We start from the raw sequence: 19,473 nt of genomic DNA on the forward strand, positions 1-19,473 counted from the left end.
GGTGGGTGGCAAGTGCTGGGCAGCCAGGAGCCCAGGCACCAGTGACAGATCTATCATTGCCCTTTTGTGGATGGAATCTGGACATCCGCACCTTGCCATGTCCTAAGGGAGGGGCGGTCTGCAGATGGCTGCTCCTTTCACAAAGTACTACTGGAAAATGAGACAAGCACTGAATGAGGGAACTAGCTTTGAGGACAATAGACAGAAGCTAAGATATTTTTCTGAGCTAGGATCAGGCCAACTAGAAATATGGTAGGCAAAAACCACCTGTCCTCCCTAACAGTAGAAAACCTCTTAAGTGAGCACGTGGGGTGAGGATTAGCAGACATTCATAATCGTTGAATTTTCCGGTTATTTGTCGAATGCCCTCTGTATGTCATGCATCCAGATGGTTCTGTTCCGGTCGATCTCGCTAAAGGAATGATGTCCAGCTGCCCAGACCCCTATGCTGCTTCAGGTTACTGCCTTACGGATGCCCCTGGGAGGTCTGGAGAACAGGGACTTGGAGATTGGACGGTGAGTCACTGGCACTAGAAAGAAAACAGAGGGGTTAAATTTACAAAGCTGAACTCAACCTGAGAGTAAGACCAGGGGCTCTCAATCTGGAAGCAGTGGGCTGGCTCCCAGCGTCTTCGAACTCTTGTCACAGATATAAAAAATGGGACGTTCATGTTCTACAGAAAGGATCTGCAGCTATCACAGATCATCGCTGGTTATAGCCCCCAAAATGTTAAGAGCTGCCGTGTTAACAGAAGGTCGCTCGGCTTCCAAGAAACAGCAGAGAGGGGTGTGGGATTTTTTTTCTCGACATTCCTAGTGTCTTAGCAGTGATCGTCTCATCTCGACTTCAGTTCCAGTATTTTCCAAAGGGAGCCCAAGTCATAAAACTGCACGTCCCTTACCAAGCTCTGTGTGGTAGAGAGAAAGCGAAGAAATCTGGGCCCGCGTCCTAATGAGGCCATTTACCAGCAGGTGACTTAACCTCAATGAGCTGATTTCCTCATCGATAAAGAGAGGATAATGACATTCACTGTCGCACCAACGCTGTGACGGTAAATGACTGCGGAGAGCTTTCCACCTTCCTTTCCTTTAAGAATCAAAGTGAACACGATCGAGCCTTATATGTCCTCATGGTGCTAGAAGTGCTTTCAGGGACGTGGTATCATTTAATCCTCACAAAAGCCCTATGGAGGGGGTACTATTATTATCCCCATTTAATTTTTATAAAAATGGGAGAGGGAGAATTGAGAGGCAGGGTCAAGCCCCTGGCCACTGAGAGGCAGGGCTGGCTTCCAACCCTGGCAGCCCGACTGGAGCCCATCCTCTGGCCCAAGGGCTCTGCCTCCTCCACCCGCCCTGCCGGGCATCCACACACACTGCCCACAGCCACCAGAACAGAGCCCTGACAGCAGGCCAGGTGCTGTCACCCCAGGGGGACAGCCTTACACACGCGCCCCGCTGAGGTGGCGCACACGTGACAGGGACAGCTCGGCTGTGCGGCGTTTTCACCCCGCACCTGCAACAAGCACGCAGACTGTCGGCCTGGCTTTCCTCGGCTCCATGGGCCAGACGAACACCTGGAAGGCGGTGAGTGTCACAAGCCCGGTTTCCGGTCACACCCTGCTCACCAGCTTAGCTGGCAATGAGAAGTTGCAACTGTCTTTATGAACTAGAGGCAACAACTCAGGTCAAGGGCAGAAGCTTCGAAAAACGTGACTAGAGTGGGGAAGTTTTTAGAACTTTTTATTTCCACTCACTGCCACTTCTTTACCCTGGCGTTATATCAAGGAAGGGCCCTCTGGTTCCACGAGGGAGGAAGTGAGCGCCCATTCCCAACTCCCGACGCTGGAAGGACAGGCCGCGCGGTTGAGGGGGGCTCGGGAAGGCTGTGGGCTTGGGCCGGGGGTGGGTCCCACTGCAGCGGCCCCGCTCTACAGGCTCTGGCCGGCTTCTCGGACGGAGGAGTGTGAACTGCTGGCCTCACGCGCATGAACCCCTCCAAGTTCCAGGGCTGGAGAAGAACCACTCAGACCTAATGCTGGAAAGGAACTTCTTAGATGAGCTCCACAACGTGGGCCTGAGTTTTCTAGCCAGCCACGCAGAGGCAGCCGACAAAGCAGATGCCACAGTGGCGAGGGAGTCTTCCAGACACGGAGGCTTCTGCTCACCGGCTTCAGAAAGAGGGACGAGGATGAGGGGGTAGAACAGCGCGGGGACATGGCCGCTTCCTCCGGGTCCAGCTGTGCCTTCCGGATGGCAGCCCCCGCCCCGTCCCCACGGCCTGGCCTTCCGGATGGCAGCTGCTGCTCCGGGGGGCGGCCCTGGGGCTGGGAGGCGCACGCCACTGGCCGGCAGCTGGGGCCTGGCCGTGCGGCCGACAGCTGCCTGGGGTCATTTGTTGGCCACGGCGGAGAGCTGGTCGCGGATGCGGCCCAGGCCGTCTAGCATAGTGTCCAGCGTTTCCTTACTCAGCTCCACAGTGACTGCCGAGATGGAGGGCTTATCTCCACACAGACTAGGATCTTCTTGGATCTGCAAAGAGAACAGGGTCCGCACGTCAGAGCCGCCCTGGGCCTGGGAGCCCTCCCCCATTCCAGGAACCTCTGAACACAGGCTCTTTGCTCCGGCTACAGAGTCCCAGCCCTGGCGTCATCTAGCAATCAGGACACGGAAGGAGACTCCCAGAGGCTTGAGAGAGGAGCGCTCAGGGTGGGTATCGGAGAGGCCAAGGCCCACTCACCCCTCGGACCCCTGACTCTCGGCATTCGAGTGAGGAGACACTGCACGGGCCCATACGGGTACTTTCCGCAGTGGGCTCTAGGAGTAGTGAGATTCCCGGCACGCAGAAAAACCACTACAGCTCCTAGTTATATTTATTTGTTTCCTTAAAAACAAAAGTCAACTCTACTAATGTTTAAAAACTTAGTTGTTAGAGGCACCCATGCCTTTTCATTTTCTTACAGGGGCTGCGTTTCTAGGGGTGCGGTTAAGTCAACACAGCATCACTAAATAACCCAAACCACAGATGTGTGGTTTAAAACGAGTCCCGAAAAGATCTGTAGCGTGCAGCTAAAACCGGGAGGCCGGAGCGTGCAAACAAGGGCACGAAGGACTGCAGCGTCCCGAGCCTCCAGCGGGAGCTCCGGCTCAGCCGCGTCACAAGCGGTGGCCTGAGGGTCCCCAGAATTATCAAGAAGGCAATCTGAAACCTGATGGCACGCCCCCATCACGACGGCTAAGCTTTTCCATTAGTGTAGAAGGGAAACTTTAGGGGGCAGCGAGCCATTTTTAGAACTTGTTTGGTATTTGTCTTATCGTTTTAAAACTTCTACTTTCGGTGTATGTTTTATTATGTCTATAATATGTTAGGACAGTAGTGACCATGTACTTGACAGACAGAGACCGCATCTGGGGGTGCTGAATTGTCTTCTCTGGGGTCGGAGGTCCCAGAGCTCCGGACACTGGCACTTCCGCTGGTGCGCAGGGCTGCCAGGTCACCGCGGCCTCTCCCTTCCCTCTCAGGAGCGCGGCGGTGGACGCACCTTCATCTGCAGCAGGCAGGTGGGGACAGCCATGCGGCTGATGCTGTCGGAGGAGGTCTTGATGTCCACTCTCCAGTCCAGGTCAACCAGGCGCGGCAGAGAGACTGCGAAGGGGACGGGCCAGCTCAGAGCCCACCCGCTCACTTTACCAAGCCCTCGCTCTGGGACGGACAGCCCTGATGGCTGGTCAAGCTCCTGAGCCAAAGGACAAGTCTCCGAGGGAGACGGAAGTCGGGGCCTTCCCTGCCACGGATCCGTGCCACCTGCACTTGGCACGGAAGCACGGGGTGGGGGAAGGCCAGGCTCCTGCCTGCACATCCGAGCCTCCAGATGTCGGCACAGAATGAGAGAGGAATTTGGGACGAGGTTAATGCAGGCTGTTTCAGTGACAAACCCTGGCCGCTTGGCTCGGTTTGAGCCGGGTCCGGGAAGGAAAGGTGAGGGGGCGGGTTTCTTGGTACTCACTCTGATTTGCCTGGGCTTCTGTTCGCCAAGCAGAGCTGTTTAAGAGGAAAAGATGAGGAAAAAAGAATAGAAAAAGAATGAGAACTGATCATGAGAGTGGACCGGGGCCTCTACCCCTTCTGGGATCTTTGAGCCTATCATCACTCCCTGACAGGAAAGGACCACAGAAAAGTCTGCTGCGTGGCAGAAGCAGTTTCTGGATTGTTCCGCATAGCTCAGTGATGTTAAAGCCATAAGTGCTGTTAGTTTTTGTAGCTTAGGGGAAGAAAGAAGAGACTTAATGCATTGTGTTCTTACTGTGCTACCGTTCTGAGAGACGAAGCCGGAAAAGTCGACCGGTTCTCTTTTATTGAGCATCTGCTCCACAAAGTATTGCATTTTACGCAAACACACCCAAACGGACCTGTCTAATGCTACAGCAAAAAGCACTGTAGTGAGACACTAAGCAGAGGTAGAATAAAATGTGGTCACGTGTGAGGAACTTTCTAAATAAACAATAAAACCCATGGCAAGCGAGCATTATCTGTTATTACTATCCACGACTTCTGGTCAAGCCTGCTGCTGGCCAAGAGCAATAGAAAATATTTGGATAATTCACAAAAAAACAAAATGACCAATTAAACATATGAAAAAGATATCTGACATCACTAGTATCAAAGATATACAAACTGAAGTGAGGTGCATTTACCATTTGTGAACTGGGGGAAAATGTAAAAACAATTCCCTCGGTGCCGGTGACGGTGTGAGGAGGGGGACGCACTCGTGCCCTCCTGGCAGAATGCCAGCTGGTGCAATCTTTCTGACTGACGGTCAGTGTGGGAATAGGCAGCAGAAGCCTCACTACCACCTTTAACCAGCACGGAGATAACCGAGCTCGTGAGCAACATTTCCACACTAAACCGAAGTGAAAACTGCCAAGAGCCTAAACACCCAACACCAGGGAATTTCTTAACTAAATTTTATATAATTTCTCCATGTAAAGAATATATTTAACCATTAAAAAGGATATTGAAGGTAAGTATTTACTGACCTAAAATATCATTATATAAGCCTTATCAGGAACTCTCAAGAAATGAGCACTTACACGTGTTCTAGGATGATTTTCGTCAGCAGGTTTTTGAGGTTTTGGTGGAAATTTTCAGGAAAGAGAGCCAGGATCGCCTCGGCAGAGGACAGGTCACGGAACACCACCAGCCTGGTGAGGCGATGCAGAGCCTGGAGCAGCTGTGGGACAGGCCTGCATGGTGAGGAGCCGGGCAGGGGACAGGGCTCCACCCCTGCCCCACCACACCCTGCCACAGCCGTCCCAACAGCCCCCAGGGGTCCTGAGACCTCAGTCCCAGATGCTGATGCCCACATGCCCCAGCCCACCTCTAAGTTCCCCCTGTCGCTTTAGAAGACAGGTGTAGCTGCCCAACATAGGAACCTGTCAATGTGCCAGAAACTTCTACTTGGGAGCAAAGGGTTAGTACGTCCTCTTTCCTTGTGCACAGAATCTGACCTTCAGTTCACTTTCTAGCCCGTTCCCTGGTAACGTGAGAGAAGTGAAAAGTCAGCTGTGTTACTAGGCAACGCTGCACTGGCCCCTGCGCCTGGATTGGGAAGCCTGCACGAACCCTGAATCCCCCGGGGGCACAGGGCCATGGGCCCCCCTGAGCGGGGCTGCATCCGCCAAACCCCGAAGCTGTGCTCACGGACATGCTACCCGGGGTACCGGCTCCAGTGGCATTTGGGCTTTGAATCGAAGCTGTCCTTGGCCCTAGGCTGTCACCAAGGAAGGTGAAGAAAACACATGGATCCTGGTGGGCTGTGCTGACTCCCTTGGCGAGGAAGAGGGCCTGACACGGCCCTGCGGGTTTGCTGGGTTCCTTCCAACGGCCTGTGGCAGCCGGCCCGAAACTGCAACAATGCTCAGCCAAATGGAGACAGACAAGACAGAGCACCTTCTGGAGGGAACTGCCTGAGTGAGGGCTTTCTCTGCTGCCCTGGGAGGCGGCTCAGCGGCAGAGGCACAACCCAACAGGCCAGGGGATGTTCCCCTCCACGGCTGCGGGCTGAGGTCAGCGCATCTATGCCCTGGTCTCCAGGGTGACAGTTCTGCGGTGCGGTCCCCAGGGTTGCTTCCAGGATCCCAAGTTTGAGCCCCTTGCAGGTCATCAACACATTCTTTATTGGCTTTGTCTCGCTTCCCTATTCCTCTGTCCCACTCCCTCCTTTGTGCTTTCTAGACTCACCTCCCCAGGTAATTACCTGCAACCAACTCTTAGCCTCAGGGTCTACTTTTGGGGAAGCCAAACTAAGTGTTCAACTCACTTCCAAAATGTGGCTGCTGCCTTTTACTGTGCTACAGCTGACTTTAATGAACAGAATTCTGGTTTAAAATAGTAATAATAATATGCAGGCCTGTTTGAATGAACTCCTATTTTAGAAGCATATCTGCCCTAAAAAGAGAAGGTTGTGAGTACTGCATAAACTGAGCCACCTCGCTCACTCTTCCTCTTGGCCACCAGCTGAGGTCAGGTGGGGTCCAGCAGCATGTTCCCCAAGTCATACTCAGGCCTCAGAGCTTCTGCCCAGGGCCCCCAAAGAAGTCTGTCTAAGCCATCTGGCTGACAATCTATCAGTAGCAGCAAGTTAAAGGGAAAGAAAATTGCAGAATGGTTGGCTTCTGGCCACACTGTCTAGGGAACAAGTCTGGAAAAGGAAATGGCCGGGACCTCCGATTCTGGGTATAGTTCTCCCATCCTTGCCTCATTTATCATAAGGAAGTGAAGGTTCAAAGACAATAGCTTTTAAGTTCACTAACATTAAAATGAAAATCCACTTTAAGTTTGTTATAATGTCAACAGACGTTTCAGGGGAAATTTTTCCTTGGATGTGGCAATGATTGGGAAATTAAGAAAGAAACTAATGAGCTGAGAAGCCAGTGGTCAAAGGTCGTCTCTGACCATACTTACTTGCTCTGCTTCCTCCTGGGTCACAGACAAGCTGGAACATGTAATATCCAAGAGCTTCTTTGAGCCAAGGGCTGAACTAGAAAAGCTCTCTTGGCACAGCTGTCTGACAACATCTTTTGAGGAGGCCTGTGAATTAATTCACAGATGGGGAGAAAAGAAAACCACTCAGACTCTGAAAATACATGTTTCAGAACATAATATTGTCTCAGTCATGGTATGATACCTTTGAAACTCAAGACTTAAAGGTGCAGACGACAGCTCCATTTCCAGGGCAGTGAAGTAGATGTAGTTGTTCTTACTCTCCCTTCTCAGCAAACTGGAAGTGCTGGGCACGATGTGGGAAAGGAATGTAAGAGCACTCAAGAGGGAGCGTGGAGAAGACAGACCTGCTGTGAGCCTCCCCGCTCCAGACCAAGAAACAACATGGTGCTGAGTTTCCTGGATTTTCTTGTTGTTCATATATCCCAGACTTCAGGCTAAGGAACAGGGCAACCCAGAATGCCAATGGGTACAGAGAAACAAAACAAAGAACTCCCAACAAATATCTGCTCTCTCCAGCCAAAGGACCAAGAAAGCTTAGCAAGACAGAAAACTGTTACATGATAACTGCTCTACTGAGCCAAATACCACAGAAAAACCTGTAGCCCCACTCCCACCTATGTTAGCAGACTGAGTGGGGAATGTAGACTTCCACCCTTCTGAGGCTACAATGAGGTGTCCCAACACCCCCACCAGTGTGGTATCAGAGAAGGCTAAGTAGGGAGCTGGGACCATAATCCCCATCAACCGGCAGCTAGTCCCACCATGCTTGTTATTAATGGTAACTATGTGGGGCCAGAACTCCCACTTCTGCACAGTAGTAACAAGGAACCCCCACTTCTGGGTGTCAGTAGGAGCCAAGGGCAGAAACCCTCCAGAATTTCAGAATATAACATGAGAATGCCAGGTTTCAACAGAAAATCATTCATCATACCAAGAGCCAGAAAGATCTCAAACTGAATGAAAAAGGACAATCATAAGATGGCAACATCAAGATCACAGATGTTAAAATTATCTGGCAAAGATTTTAAAGTAGCCATGACAAAAATGCTTCAAACCTAAATACACACTTTTGAAACAAATAAACCAGAATGTCCCAACAAAGATATAGAAAATAAATAAAGAAGAACAAAATGGAAATTTTAGAACTGAAAAAATACAATAACCAAAACAAAGTTTGGTAGGTGGGCTCAGCAGCAGAATGAAAGAGACAGGGGAAAGAATCACGTAAACTGGAAGACTGAGCCACTAGAAATCACCCAGTTTGCACACAGAAAACAGACTGAAAATAATGAACAGAGCCTCAGGGATCTGTGGCACTATACCAAAAAATCTAACATTCGTGTCATTGGAGTCCTAGAAAGGGAGGATAAAAGAGGGCAAGGCTGAAGAAGTACTTAAAGAAATAATGGCTGAAAACTCTCCAAGTATAGCTACAGACATAACTGTGTGCATTAAAAAACCCAAGCATATTCTCAACAGGATAAACCCAAAGACATTCATACCAAGACACACCATAATTAACCTCCCGGAAACTAAAGGCAAAGAAAAAATCTTGAAAGCAGTGAGAAACAATATCTTATCTATAAGGGATCATTAGAACTCATGAGAACTCATCAAATCAGAACTCATGGAAGCAAGAAGGAAGTGGCACAATATTTCTTAAGTGTTGGAAGAAAAGAACTGTCAACCCAGAATTCTACACCCAGCAAAAAATATCCTTCAGAAAGTAAAGAGGAAATCAAGACATTCTCAGATGAAAAAAAAACACTATGAATATTTGTCACAAGACAAAAGACATTCTCTTAACAGAAAGGAATTAATAAAAGGAACTTTGGAATATCAGGAAGACAGATAGAACACAACAAACAAAAATATGGGTTAATACAATAGACTTTCTTTCTCTTGAATTTCTAAAGTCTGTTTAAAGGATGAAGTAAAAATTATACCACTGTCCAATGCGGCTCTAAATGTATGTAGAGGAAATATTTAAGATAATTATATTACAAATGAGTAAGGGAAGAAAGGGAAGTAAGGTCTCTATACTTCAGATCTAACTGGTAAAATGATGACACTGATAGATTGTGATGTTATATATATAAATGTAGTAACCAGATCAACTACTAAAAATGTTATAAAAAGAAATGCATTTTAAAATGCTACAGATAAGTCAAAAGGGAATTCCAAAAATATGTTTAAATAACCCACAGGAAGGCAAGAAAAAGTAAAAAGAAACAAAAAACGTAAAAGAGCAGATAAAAACAAAAAAATTACATGGCAGACTTAAGCTCTAATATTCAATAATTACATTAGCTGTAAGTGGGAAATTAAATACAAGCTGCAAATATGACTCAATTAAATGATGTCTATTAAAAACGCTCTTCAAATATAATGATAGAGACAGATTGAAAGTAAAAGGATGGAAAAAAATATATCGTGCAAATATTAATGAAATAAAATCAAGAGTGGCTACAATAATAGCAGACAAAACAGACTTCACAGCAAAGAAAATTACCAGAGGCAGAAAGGGACATTATATAATGATAAAAGGTTCTATATCTAAGAAAACATCCTAAATATGTATGCACCCAGCAAGAGAGCTAGAAAACATGAGAAGTAAAGAGAACCAAAAGGAGAGACAGACAAGTCCACAAATACAGTTGGAGACTTCAACATCCATCTTTCAACAATTGATAGAATCAACTAAACAGATATTCAACAAGAACACAGAAGATTTCAACAACACCATTGATCAATCTACTCAACGCTTATGAAGCACAACCCAGTAGCAACAGAATATACATTCTTTTCAAGTGTCCACTGAACATATACCAAGACAGAACATATTCTGGGCTGTAAAACAAACCTGAACAAATTCGAAAGAACTGAAGTCATACTGAATATATTCTTGGTGACTACAATGGAATCAAACTAGAAATCACTAACAGAAAGATGAGAAGAAAATATCCAAACATTGGAAAACTTAAACACACTTCTAAATAATCCACAGATTAAAGAGGAGCCTCAAGGGAAATTTTAAAAATTATACTATAAAAATTACACTAACTGCATAAAAGTGGAAAAAATACCCACAAAATTTTGGGGACACAGGCTTGACAGTGTTGACAGGGAAATGTACAGCATTAAACACATATATTAGAAAAGATAAAAGTTCTCAAATCAATAATTTAAGTTCCCACCTCAAGAACATAGAAAAAGAAAAGCATAATAAACCCAAAGGAAGAAGGAAGGAAACAACAAAGAGTAGAAAGCAATGAAACTGAAAATAGAAAAAAAGAAAAAGAGAGAAATCAATGAAACAAAGAACTAGTTCTCTGAAAATATCAATGAAATGGACAAACTTTTAGCAAGACCAGCGAATTTAAACAAAGAGGAAACACAAATCACCAATATCAGGAATGAAACCGGTCATATCGCTACAGACCCTAAAAACTTCAAAAGGAAAATAAGAATAACCACAAACAACTCTATACACACAATTTGGGAGCTTGGACAACATGGATAAATTCCTCAACAAACACAAACTACCACAGTTCCCCAAATATGCAACTGATAATCTGAATAGCCCAATAATGATTACGGAAGTTGAATTCGTAATTTAAAACTCCCCAAGAAGAAATCTCCAGGCCCAGATGGTTTTGCTGAAGAATTCTAATGTTTAAGGAAAGAATTAACTAATTCTACACAATCTTTCTTTAGGAAACAAAAAAGGATAGAACACTTTCCGATTCATTTCATATTCATAAAGCTAATATTACCCCGACATGTCAATTCTCCCCTAATTGATATACAGGTTTAACACAACTCCTATAAAAATCTCAGCAGGTTTTTTTTTTAAACACAGACAAAATCATTCCAAAGTTTATATAAGAAGCCAAAGATACTAGAAGAGCTAAAACAAATTGGATAAAGAATGAAGTAGGAAAAATCAGCCAATCTGATTTTAAGACTTATTGCATAGCTACAGTAATTAAGACTGTGAGGTATTATCATAGAAAAAAACAAAAATCAATGGGAAAAAACCCCAGAGAATCCAGAAATTTGCCCAACTGATTCTTGACAAAGTTGCAAAGTTGCAAAGACAATTCAGTGGAGGAAAGACAGCATTTTCAACAAATGGTTCTGGAACAACTGGACATTCACAGGCAGAAAAAATATATATACAAAATTAACTCCAAATTGATCATGTACTTAAATGTAAAATATAACGTAAACATAAAACTTTTAGAAAAAAGAAAAAATTTGGAGATCCATGGCTTGGCAAAGAGTTCTTAAACATGACACCAGAAGTACAATTCATAGAAGGAAAAACTGTTGGTAAATTATACTTCATCAAAATTAAAACTTTTGCTCTGCAAAAGCTCCTGTTAGGGGTTGAATGGTGTCTGCCTAAAATTCATACATTAAAGACCCAATTCCCAGTACCTCAAAAATGTGATCTCATTTAGAAAGAGAATTGTTGCAGATGTGATTAGTTATGATGAAGTCATAGGGTGGACCTTAATCCAATAGGACAGTGTGCTTATTAAAAAGGGAAAAGTAAGGGGCGCCTGGGTGGCTCAGTGGGTTAAAACCTCTGCCTTTGGCTCAGGTCATGATCCCAGCGTCCTGGGATCAAGCCCCACATCCGGCTCTCTGCTTGGCAGGGAGCCTGCTTCCCTTCCCCTCTCTCTCTGCCTGCCTCTCTGCCTACTTGTGATCTCTGTCTGTCAAATAAATAAAATCTAAAAAAAAAGGGGGGGGGAGTAAAGGGGTGCCTGAATGGCCCAGTCAGCTGGGTGCTGGACTCTTGATTTCAGCCAGGCGGTGATCTCCGGTCATGGGATTGAGCCCCATGCCAGGCTCTGTGCTCGTGGAACGTGCTTGTGATTCTCTCTCTGTCTCCCTCTGCCTGTCCTCTTCTCACCAGCCTCCTCCCCCAAAGGGTTAGGAGAGGGTGAGGGCAGGGGGCAAGTGGATGTGGCTATAGAAGAGCAACAGGAAAGATCCTGTAGTGATGGCCACGATCTGTATCTTGAGTGTATCAAAGTCAATATCCTGGTTGGGATATCATACTATAGTTTTGCAAGATGTTTCTATAGGGGGGTAAATGGGACCTTTCTGTATTCCTTTTTACAACTGTATGTAAATCTATAGTTACATCAAAATAAAAACCTTAAGTAATTTTTTTCAAGATTTTTTTTTTGAGAGAGAGAGAGAGAGCACCAGCAAGAGTGGGGGGAGGGGCAGAAGCAAACTCCCCGCTGAGCAGGGAGCCTGATATGGGGCTCAATCCAGGACCCCAAGATCATGACCTGAGCTGAAGGCAGACGCATAACCAACTGGGCCACCCAAGCACCCCTAAATAATTTTTTTAAAAAAGAAAACACATAGGAGAATAGGAATAAGAATGAATTAACTATTTCTACATTTTTTAAAAGATTTTATTTATTTGACAGACAGAACACAAGTAGGCAGAGAGGCAGGCAGAGAGAAAGAGAGGAGGAAGCAGGCTCCCTGCTGAGCAGAGAGCCCGATGTGGGGCTCAATCCCAGGACCCTGACCTGAGCTGAAGGCAGAGGCTTTAACCCACTGAGCCACCCAGAAGCCCCAACTATTGCTACATATTGGCAAGCAAAAAAAAGCCAGAAATAAAAAAGTATATGCTGTATTACACCATTTATGTGGAAGTTCAAACATGGGCAATATTAAGTTGATTTTAAAAGCAAGGATAGTGGTTACTCCTGGGGAGGTGAGGGAAGTACCGAAGGAACAGAGAGACTCCGGCAGTACTGGTAATATTTTGGTTTTGACCAGAGTGATGGTTACATGGGTGTGTAATAAATCACTGAGCTATGCATTTACAATTTGTGTATTTTTCTGTGTTACACATTAATAATACTTTATTTTAAAGTTTATTAACAACAACAACAACAAAAAGTCCATACAATGAATAGGCATTAGGTGGGGAGTAAGCAGAACAGCCACGACAAGGGTGTAAAGGACCAGGGCTGTGAGCTGAGAGCCCTAGGTTTCCAATCTCAACTTTGTTACTTCATTCATTAATTCATATAACAATTATGTATTAACAACATGCTGTGTGCCAGAAGCTGAGGATACACTGGCTGGGGATACATTTGTGGATATCATAGAGTAGTTGCTTTTAGGGATGGAGCATACAAGTGAGCACTGCAGAGATTTTTAAAACAAAGGAGAGACCGTTGCATGAACCAATCAATGATGATGCTGTGCCATGAACTGCTTAGTGCTATGAACTCAACCCTTTTCATCTGGAGTTAAAACAAAACAAAACAAAACAAAAAAAAAGTTCCAACTGGATCTTAACATTCTGCAAGAAAGGCAGAAAACAGGTAAATAGTCGCATAAGGCCTACAAAGGAAGATAAAGCCTCCCCTTCTTCCATAAGGAAAATCAGAAATCAAGCAAGTAATTCCAACCCATCATTTCATTTGGCTTTAAGAAGCCTCACAATCTTCCAAAAGATTATCAGCAGAGTTTTGAGGCCCTTACACAGGTCAAAGCAAGTACAGAAAACCAGGAACTCGGGAGAACAGAACGCCCACTTCACCAAGGGGGGCCATGAGGACGCAGAGAGAGAGAGAGATTTCTCACCCACGGAACGAAGAGGGGCTGCGGGAGGAAATGGGGAACTGGCAACGTGGGTCTAGCACTTACCACCTCAACACACCAGTCCTAAACACCAGCCCCAGAGACTTCTAGTAGGGGGCCTTTGTACAGCACTTTCATGTCCGTTATCTTATTTGTTCCCCCGCCATCCTGTCAGGACAGTATTAATTTCGAGCCCACTTTCTAAACGCTCGGAAAGGCGCAACAACGGAGTCACCCAGAAAGGTAGTGGTTAGACTCATGGCTCTGAATCAGGGTCCATTTGGTCCCAATTCCTATTCCGTCCCAAGGCCTAGGGACAAAGGCCCGCCTCACGCTGTCCCCACTCCTCCAATTTACCTTCAGCAGGCTCTGGAGCGCGGCGAAATTCTCCGCTGTCAACGCGGCCATTTTCCCCAAGTCACCTGACGGCGACACGCCGTCACGTGGCTCTGAGGCCGCCGCAGGGCATGCTGGGGGCTGTAGTCCTTCGGGATGGCGACGGCTGCCCGGGTGTGGCGCTGCGGGATGGGGAGGGGCCCATAGGACGCGATCGCCGGATGATGGCTCACTCTGGGGACTATAGGACAGTGGAATTTGGAGGACGCAGGTGTGGGGTGATTTACCCGGGTGGAAATTGGCTTGGCTTGTCTACATACCAAGACAGGAAAAACTGATTTTCCTTGACCTGTATGGGCGGGCTGGTTGATTTGGGGAATGTACCTACAGGTGATAGACACACCCTTATAGAGCCCCCTCCCGCACTGTACCACGGTTGGTCTGTGCTGCCAATATCATGTGCAGAGTGATGGTATGTGAATTCTAAAATTATTTATGGAAGACTGTAGGGGCCCCTGGGTGACTCAGTGGGTTGAGCCTCTGCCTTCGGCTCAGGTCATGATCCCAGGGTCCTGGGATCCAGCCTGGCATTGGGCTCTCTGCTCAGCCCACCCCGCCCCTGCCTGCCTCTCTGCCTGCTTGTGATTTCTGTCAAATAAATAAATAAAATCTTTAAAAAAAAAAAAAAGACTGCAGTTTGGGGGTATTGTCTTTTGTCTCCTCCTTTTTCTTGAATCCTTGGTCTGGGGAAAGTAAGCTGTCATGTTGTGAGCAGCCCTCCTGGACATCGATGTGGCAAAGAACTGAAGCCTCTGGCCCATAGCCAGTGAGAAACTAAAGCCTGCCAACTACCCCCTTACTGAGTTTAGAAGCAGATTCTGTAGCCTTGGCCGAGCTTTGAGATGACAGTGGCCTTCGCCAACACTGACTACAATCTCATGAGACTTTCAGAACCAAAGCCACCCAGCTAAGCTGCTCCTGAATTTCTGGTCTTCAAGAATTGTATGATTATAAGTGTTTGTGTTTTAAACCACTAAGCTTGATAATTTGTTACACAGCAATAATAACTAATACATGGGGGCAATACAGCATAAAGGCTTTAAAATTCCACCTAAGCTTGAATCCCAACTCTACATGTTATTAACTGTATCTTGAGCAAGTTCTCAAACTTCTCTGAGCCTCGGTTTCCACATCTGTAAAATGAGGTCTATCACACCTACTGCAGAGAGCAGAGCTGAGTGATAGGTGCTTCCCCCAGGGAGGATATCCATCTCTCCTGGCCCTGTGGGCAGCTGTGTTACCAGGGGTTCCTCTGGGCTCCAGTCAGCGATGGGTAGGGTGTGCAACCCTGCACTATGTCATCCCATTTTGGTGGGGCTTTCCAGACTGCCACCACCATGATGCATTTAAAGGTTTGTCTGTGGTCTGGGGAGCTTACAGCAATTTCTAAACCATAAATGTTTTCACAGAGAGGAACAGAATAGAGTGGCAGAATTTATTTCCAGAATTTGGTCCCACTGCCTGGTTTTCATTAGGCCTCATATGATTTCTTTCCAATTCTGGGTCTATTAATTTGTGCTTACTTTCATTTATGTGATAAGCCTGCCATGTGTCAGGCTTCTTTCTAAGCTTCTCACACTTACTGATTTACTTACTTCCTATAACAAACCTATGTGATACACACACACACACACACACACACACACACACACTACTATTATTTTCTCCATTTTACATACAAGGAAATTGAGATACAGAGAAGTTAAGTAACTTGTTCACGGTCACACAGCTAAGTAGTGGCAGAGCCAGATTCGGACTTGAGCAGTTTGGGCTCCAGAATCTGTGTTGTTAATTGCCAAGCTATATATATCTCATTGTCTTCCCATAGCTGAAAACTCATACTTCTTCTGTCTGATGTCTGACTCCCTTCCCAAGGCAGCAGAACAATCTGAAGGTCTTCCTGGATAATCAGCCCAGTGGTGTGATAAGAGACAAGGTAATGAATGGAGGGGGTGCCTTGGAAAAAGACTCAGGTTCAATTCCTGGCTCCTGTGTTCTTCTGGCAAGTTCCTTCATCTCTCTGAACCTCAGTCTCCTCATCTGTAAAATGGAAACAACAATTAAAATACCTTTTGACCATTATGGGGAGTTCAAGGGTAATTTATACCCCAGAGAGAGAGAAGGGTTATTTATTTGGTGATTCCATTTGAGCCCCGAAAGGGCAGAGCATTCCTGTGCTATGAGAAAGAGTTGCCAGTAGCATGATCAACCATCTCAGTTTAAGAAGGAGGGATTTCTAGGGACACAACTCTTGCAGTGATAACACTGGGACAGTCCTGGGCAAACCAGGTCTAGCTAGTCCCCCTCATATGAGCCCTGAGCCACTTGTCCTGTCTTCTCCAGGGGGCCTGATATGAAGGGAGCAGCAAGGAGAGAGAATTTTTAAATAGAAGGTTATTAGGGGCAGCAATCTTCGTTCAAGAGCTCTTGTTGTTGTTGTTGTTGTTGTTGTTGTTACCAACAATTTTATTGAGAGGCAATTCACATTTACAATGTACCCATTGAAAGTGTATAATTCAGTGGATTTTGGTACATCCACAATTCAAGAACATATTCACCACCGAAAAGAAAAACATGCCCTTTAGCTATCGTCCCCCTTCTCTTTCCATCACACTCTAGTCCCAGGCCCCCACGAATCTCCTTTCTCTCTTCTTGATTTACGTGTTCCCAACATGGCAGACAAGATGCGCTTCTTTTCATCAATTTCTTCCACTTAGCCTGATGTTTTCAAGGGTCATCCATGCTGCGTATCCTATATCGGGATGTCATTCCTTTTGATGGCTGAGTAATTTTCCTTGTATGGCTAGATCACATTTGGTTTATCTATTCATCAGATGATGGATATTTGGGTCATTTCTGCCTTTTGGCTCTCATGAGTAATGCTGCCGTGAACACTCTTGAACAAGCTTTTGTGTCGATGGGTATTTTCATTTCTCTTGGTGTATATACCTAGGAGCCACACGCTAACTCTGTGTTTAACTTTCTGAGGACCTGCCAGTCTGTTTCCCAGAGTGGTTGCACCATTTACCTTCCCATCAGCAATGTCTGAGGATTCCCATTGCCCCACATCCTCGCCAACACTTATTATTATCCGTCTGTCTGATTATAGCCATCCTGGTGGGTGTGATGCGGTGTTTGTTGCCAGCAAGCTTGCTTCAGGGTTGACATTTGCATAGCCAGCCCATGTTGTCATCGAGGCCACTGACGTTCATTTGAGGTGACTGCTGGAGATTATGGGGGCTTAAGACTTCAGTCTGCCCTTGGGTCTTGCCACTAAGTCTGGGCTGCCTTCTTTATCAGAGGAACACCTGCATGAGCTGGATGAGGCCGAGGGGCCTGCGGTCCTTTAGGGAGAGCCCCTCATTTCCCCATTTTTCCTTCTCCTCACCTTCATTTCACGGACGGAGATGCGGGTGTCCACAGAGAAAGGGGCTGCTTCACCTTTTTGGTATTATACCACCTGCTCTAAGTCAAAGACTGGTTTTGAAGTGAACTGATCGGCTCCCTGGGAGGCTGCCGGCAAACTGGGGACAGAAGACCTAAAAATGACAGGTGCGCCCTGGCTTGCACACGCTGTCTCTGTCCAGATCAGGCATGATCCAGGGCTCACTTTGTACGAACAATGTCTTCATTAATGCAGTATTTTAAAATTGGGAAATGTGACCTAAAAATCTAGATTCCTGGCTTTTCTCTAGAAACTGACAGGCCTAGTCATGCTGTTCCCACCGTGCACCTTGCAGCAGTTGGCTGGAGCTGAGTCCTGGCTGCCACCCTGGAGACAGGCACAGGCTCTCCAAATCCCCACTGTCCCTAATGTTCTGTGTTATGTCACAGTTGGTCCTCCCCACACGTCACCTGCTTTATCCCTGCTTGGGGGTTATTCGTTAGGGCCTAGCTTTCGGCAGGGACCTATGGGGGTAAAGTGAGGCCATAGTCAATGGCCAGGCCAAGTTTGTATTTAAGATCCTGGGTTTCTAGTTATCTGCCTTGCGTCTCACCATGAGCTTAAGCAAGGTTCAGGTGGACATCTAATTTCCCATTCATGCTTCTCAAGTGACATGTACGGCTCAAGCATGGTCCTAATTGCTTTGCCATGTTTAAACTCATTCAGTTCTCACAGTCACCCATGAATATTCCCAGTTTACAAGTGGGAAAACGAAGGGTCAGAAAATGAACCCATAATCCATGGATAATTAGTGGCAGACCAAGGATTTGAAGGCAGGAGCAAATGAGGTCATTTTGCGAGCTTGCTCATAATAGAGCGCTTGGTCCATGGCGGGGGGCAGGGGGGTGATTCAGTGGAGGCTGCTGCATAAGGATTCACCTGGGTTCGCAGACCCTCTAACATGCTGCACAGCCAGGCACTCGTCCTTGTCAGGTGCCCCTCACTAAAGCCAGGGGTTGGAGTAGATGACATATGTGCTTGGAGAGATGATGTCTGCCATTCTTTCTAGCTCTAACTCGTGGTGAGTCTCTGAAAGGTAGCAAGACAAGAGGGGAGGGAGAGGAGAGGGGGCATTTGTCACCACGTGATGCCTGGAAGACTAGTGGATACCCATCTGGTCCCTCCTGAGGGGGCGTCTCCTGTCTCCCCAATTCAGAACCCCATGAGCTGGGAGTCCAGATTTCCTCCCCCGGAGCTGGCTAGCCTGGAGGTTGTGATTAGTGGAGTTCAGGGCGCATCGGGCTGGGAGGGCACTGTGGCCTCGTTTCTCACCCTCCCGTCCCCAGGAGTAACACAGAAGTGGCTGGTAAGCCACGGCATTGTCCTCACACACAGGGCCTCTTTGTTTCCCTGATACACAGAGAGGAGGCTGTAACAATGGCCTTGAATGGCACTTTGCTCTCCTTTCTCCAATGTTATACTTGTGTTTTTCAGTTCTGGAATCAGCTAGACAATTATTTCCTGCGGGAGGTATCAGCTTTACATCTTTCCTGTCTGCTTCTCTGGCAGTCCTCGGGCCCCAGGTCGGTGGGAACTGATGGAGAGCTAGGCCTAAAGACAGCGGAGCCCATCAGAATGTCACCTTCTCAGGAGGCTGGAATGCAGTGGCACCTCACCTCTCCCCTGCAAGATGGCACCTGTCCTGGAGGAAGGAACCAGACCAGGTAACACGGGAGACAGGCTGAGAGCTGCTGGTGGGGAGCAGGGCCTGGAGGCGGTGGCTGAGGGTCCAGCCCGAGGAGGATGGGTTTCTGTTTTCTAGATACCCTGCTTGCTGGAGAGTGACGGTCCGCTGGCAAACAAATGAATAAGCAAAAGCAACTGAGGTCAAGTTCAGCAGCCTCCTGATTAGGGACACATTCTGCCTGTCTGACCCTTAGTCAGTGCCTCTGATGTCCGGGTAACAAGAAACTTCAGGGTCTGCGTGGATTTATGGAAATGACTATACCCTTAATCATTGCTGTCATTATTAAGCTCTTCTTGAACTTCCTGTATTTGT

The 19,473-nt window shown here is 46.7% G+C and overlaps 2 protein-coding genes across 4 annotated transcripts in view; one reads left to right on the plus strand and one right to left on the minus strand.

Moving 5' to 3' along the window:
- Positions 1-1,726: 1,726 nt before the first annotated feature.
- Positions 1,727-14,071, minus strand: COMMD9 (COMM domain containing 9). Of its 2 annotated transcripts, XM_032358868.1 has the most exons (6): positions 13,991-14,071; positions 6,965-7,090; positions 5,092-5,231; positions 4,008-4,042; positions 3,543-3,646; positions 1,727-2,532 (listed from the first exon to the last, which is right to left on the minus strand). In XM_032358868.1, exons 1-6 carry the CDS (start codon positions 14,039-14,041, stop codon positions 2,392-2,394), a joined length of 597 nt encoding a protein of 198 aa, XP_032214759.1. In that variant the 5' UTR covers positions 14,042-14,071; the 3' UTR covers positions 1,727-2,391. The 2 variants fall into 2 exon arrangements, with proteins under 2 accessions (XP_032214759.1, XP_032214760.1); XM_032358869.1 differs by lacking the exon at positions 6,965-7,090 and having other exon boundaries at positions 13,991-14,069.
- A 4,280-nt stretch (positions 14,072-18,351) lies between these two features.
- Positions 18,352-19,473, plus strand: part of PRR5L (proline rich 5 like) — a 144,811-nt gene continuing 143,689 nt past the window's right edge. Inside the window, exons 1-2 of one of the 2 annotated variants that reach the window (XM_032356596.1) lie at positions 18,352-18,495; positions 18,984-19,138. The gene's annotated coding sequence lies outside the window, so the exon portion shown is untranslated. Of the gene's footprint in view, positions 18,496-18,974; positions 19,139-19,473 lie in introns of those variants that run through there. The other variant, XM_032356598.1, reaches the window with a different exon arrangement.

Source organism: Mustela erminea, chromosome 9, assembly GCF_009829155.1.
Source record: "Mustela erminea isolate mMusErm1 chromosome 9, mMusErm1.Pri, whole genome shotgun sequence".
NCBI classification, from domain to species: domain Eukaryota; kingdom Metazoa; phylum Chordata; class Mammalia; order Carnivora; family Mustelidae; genus Mustela; species Mustela erminea.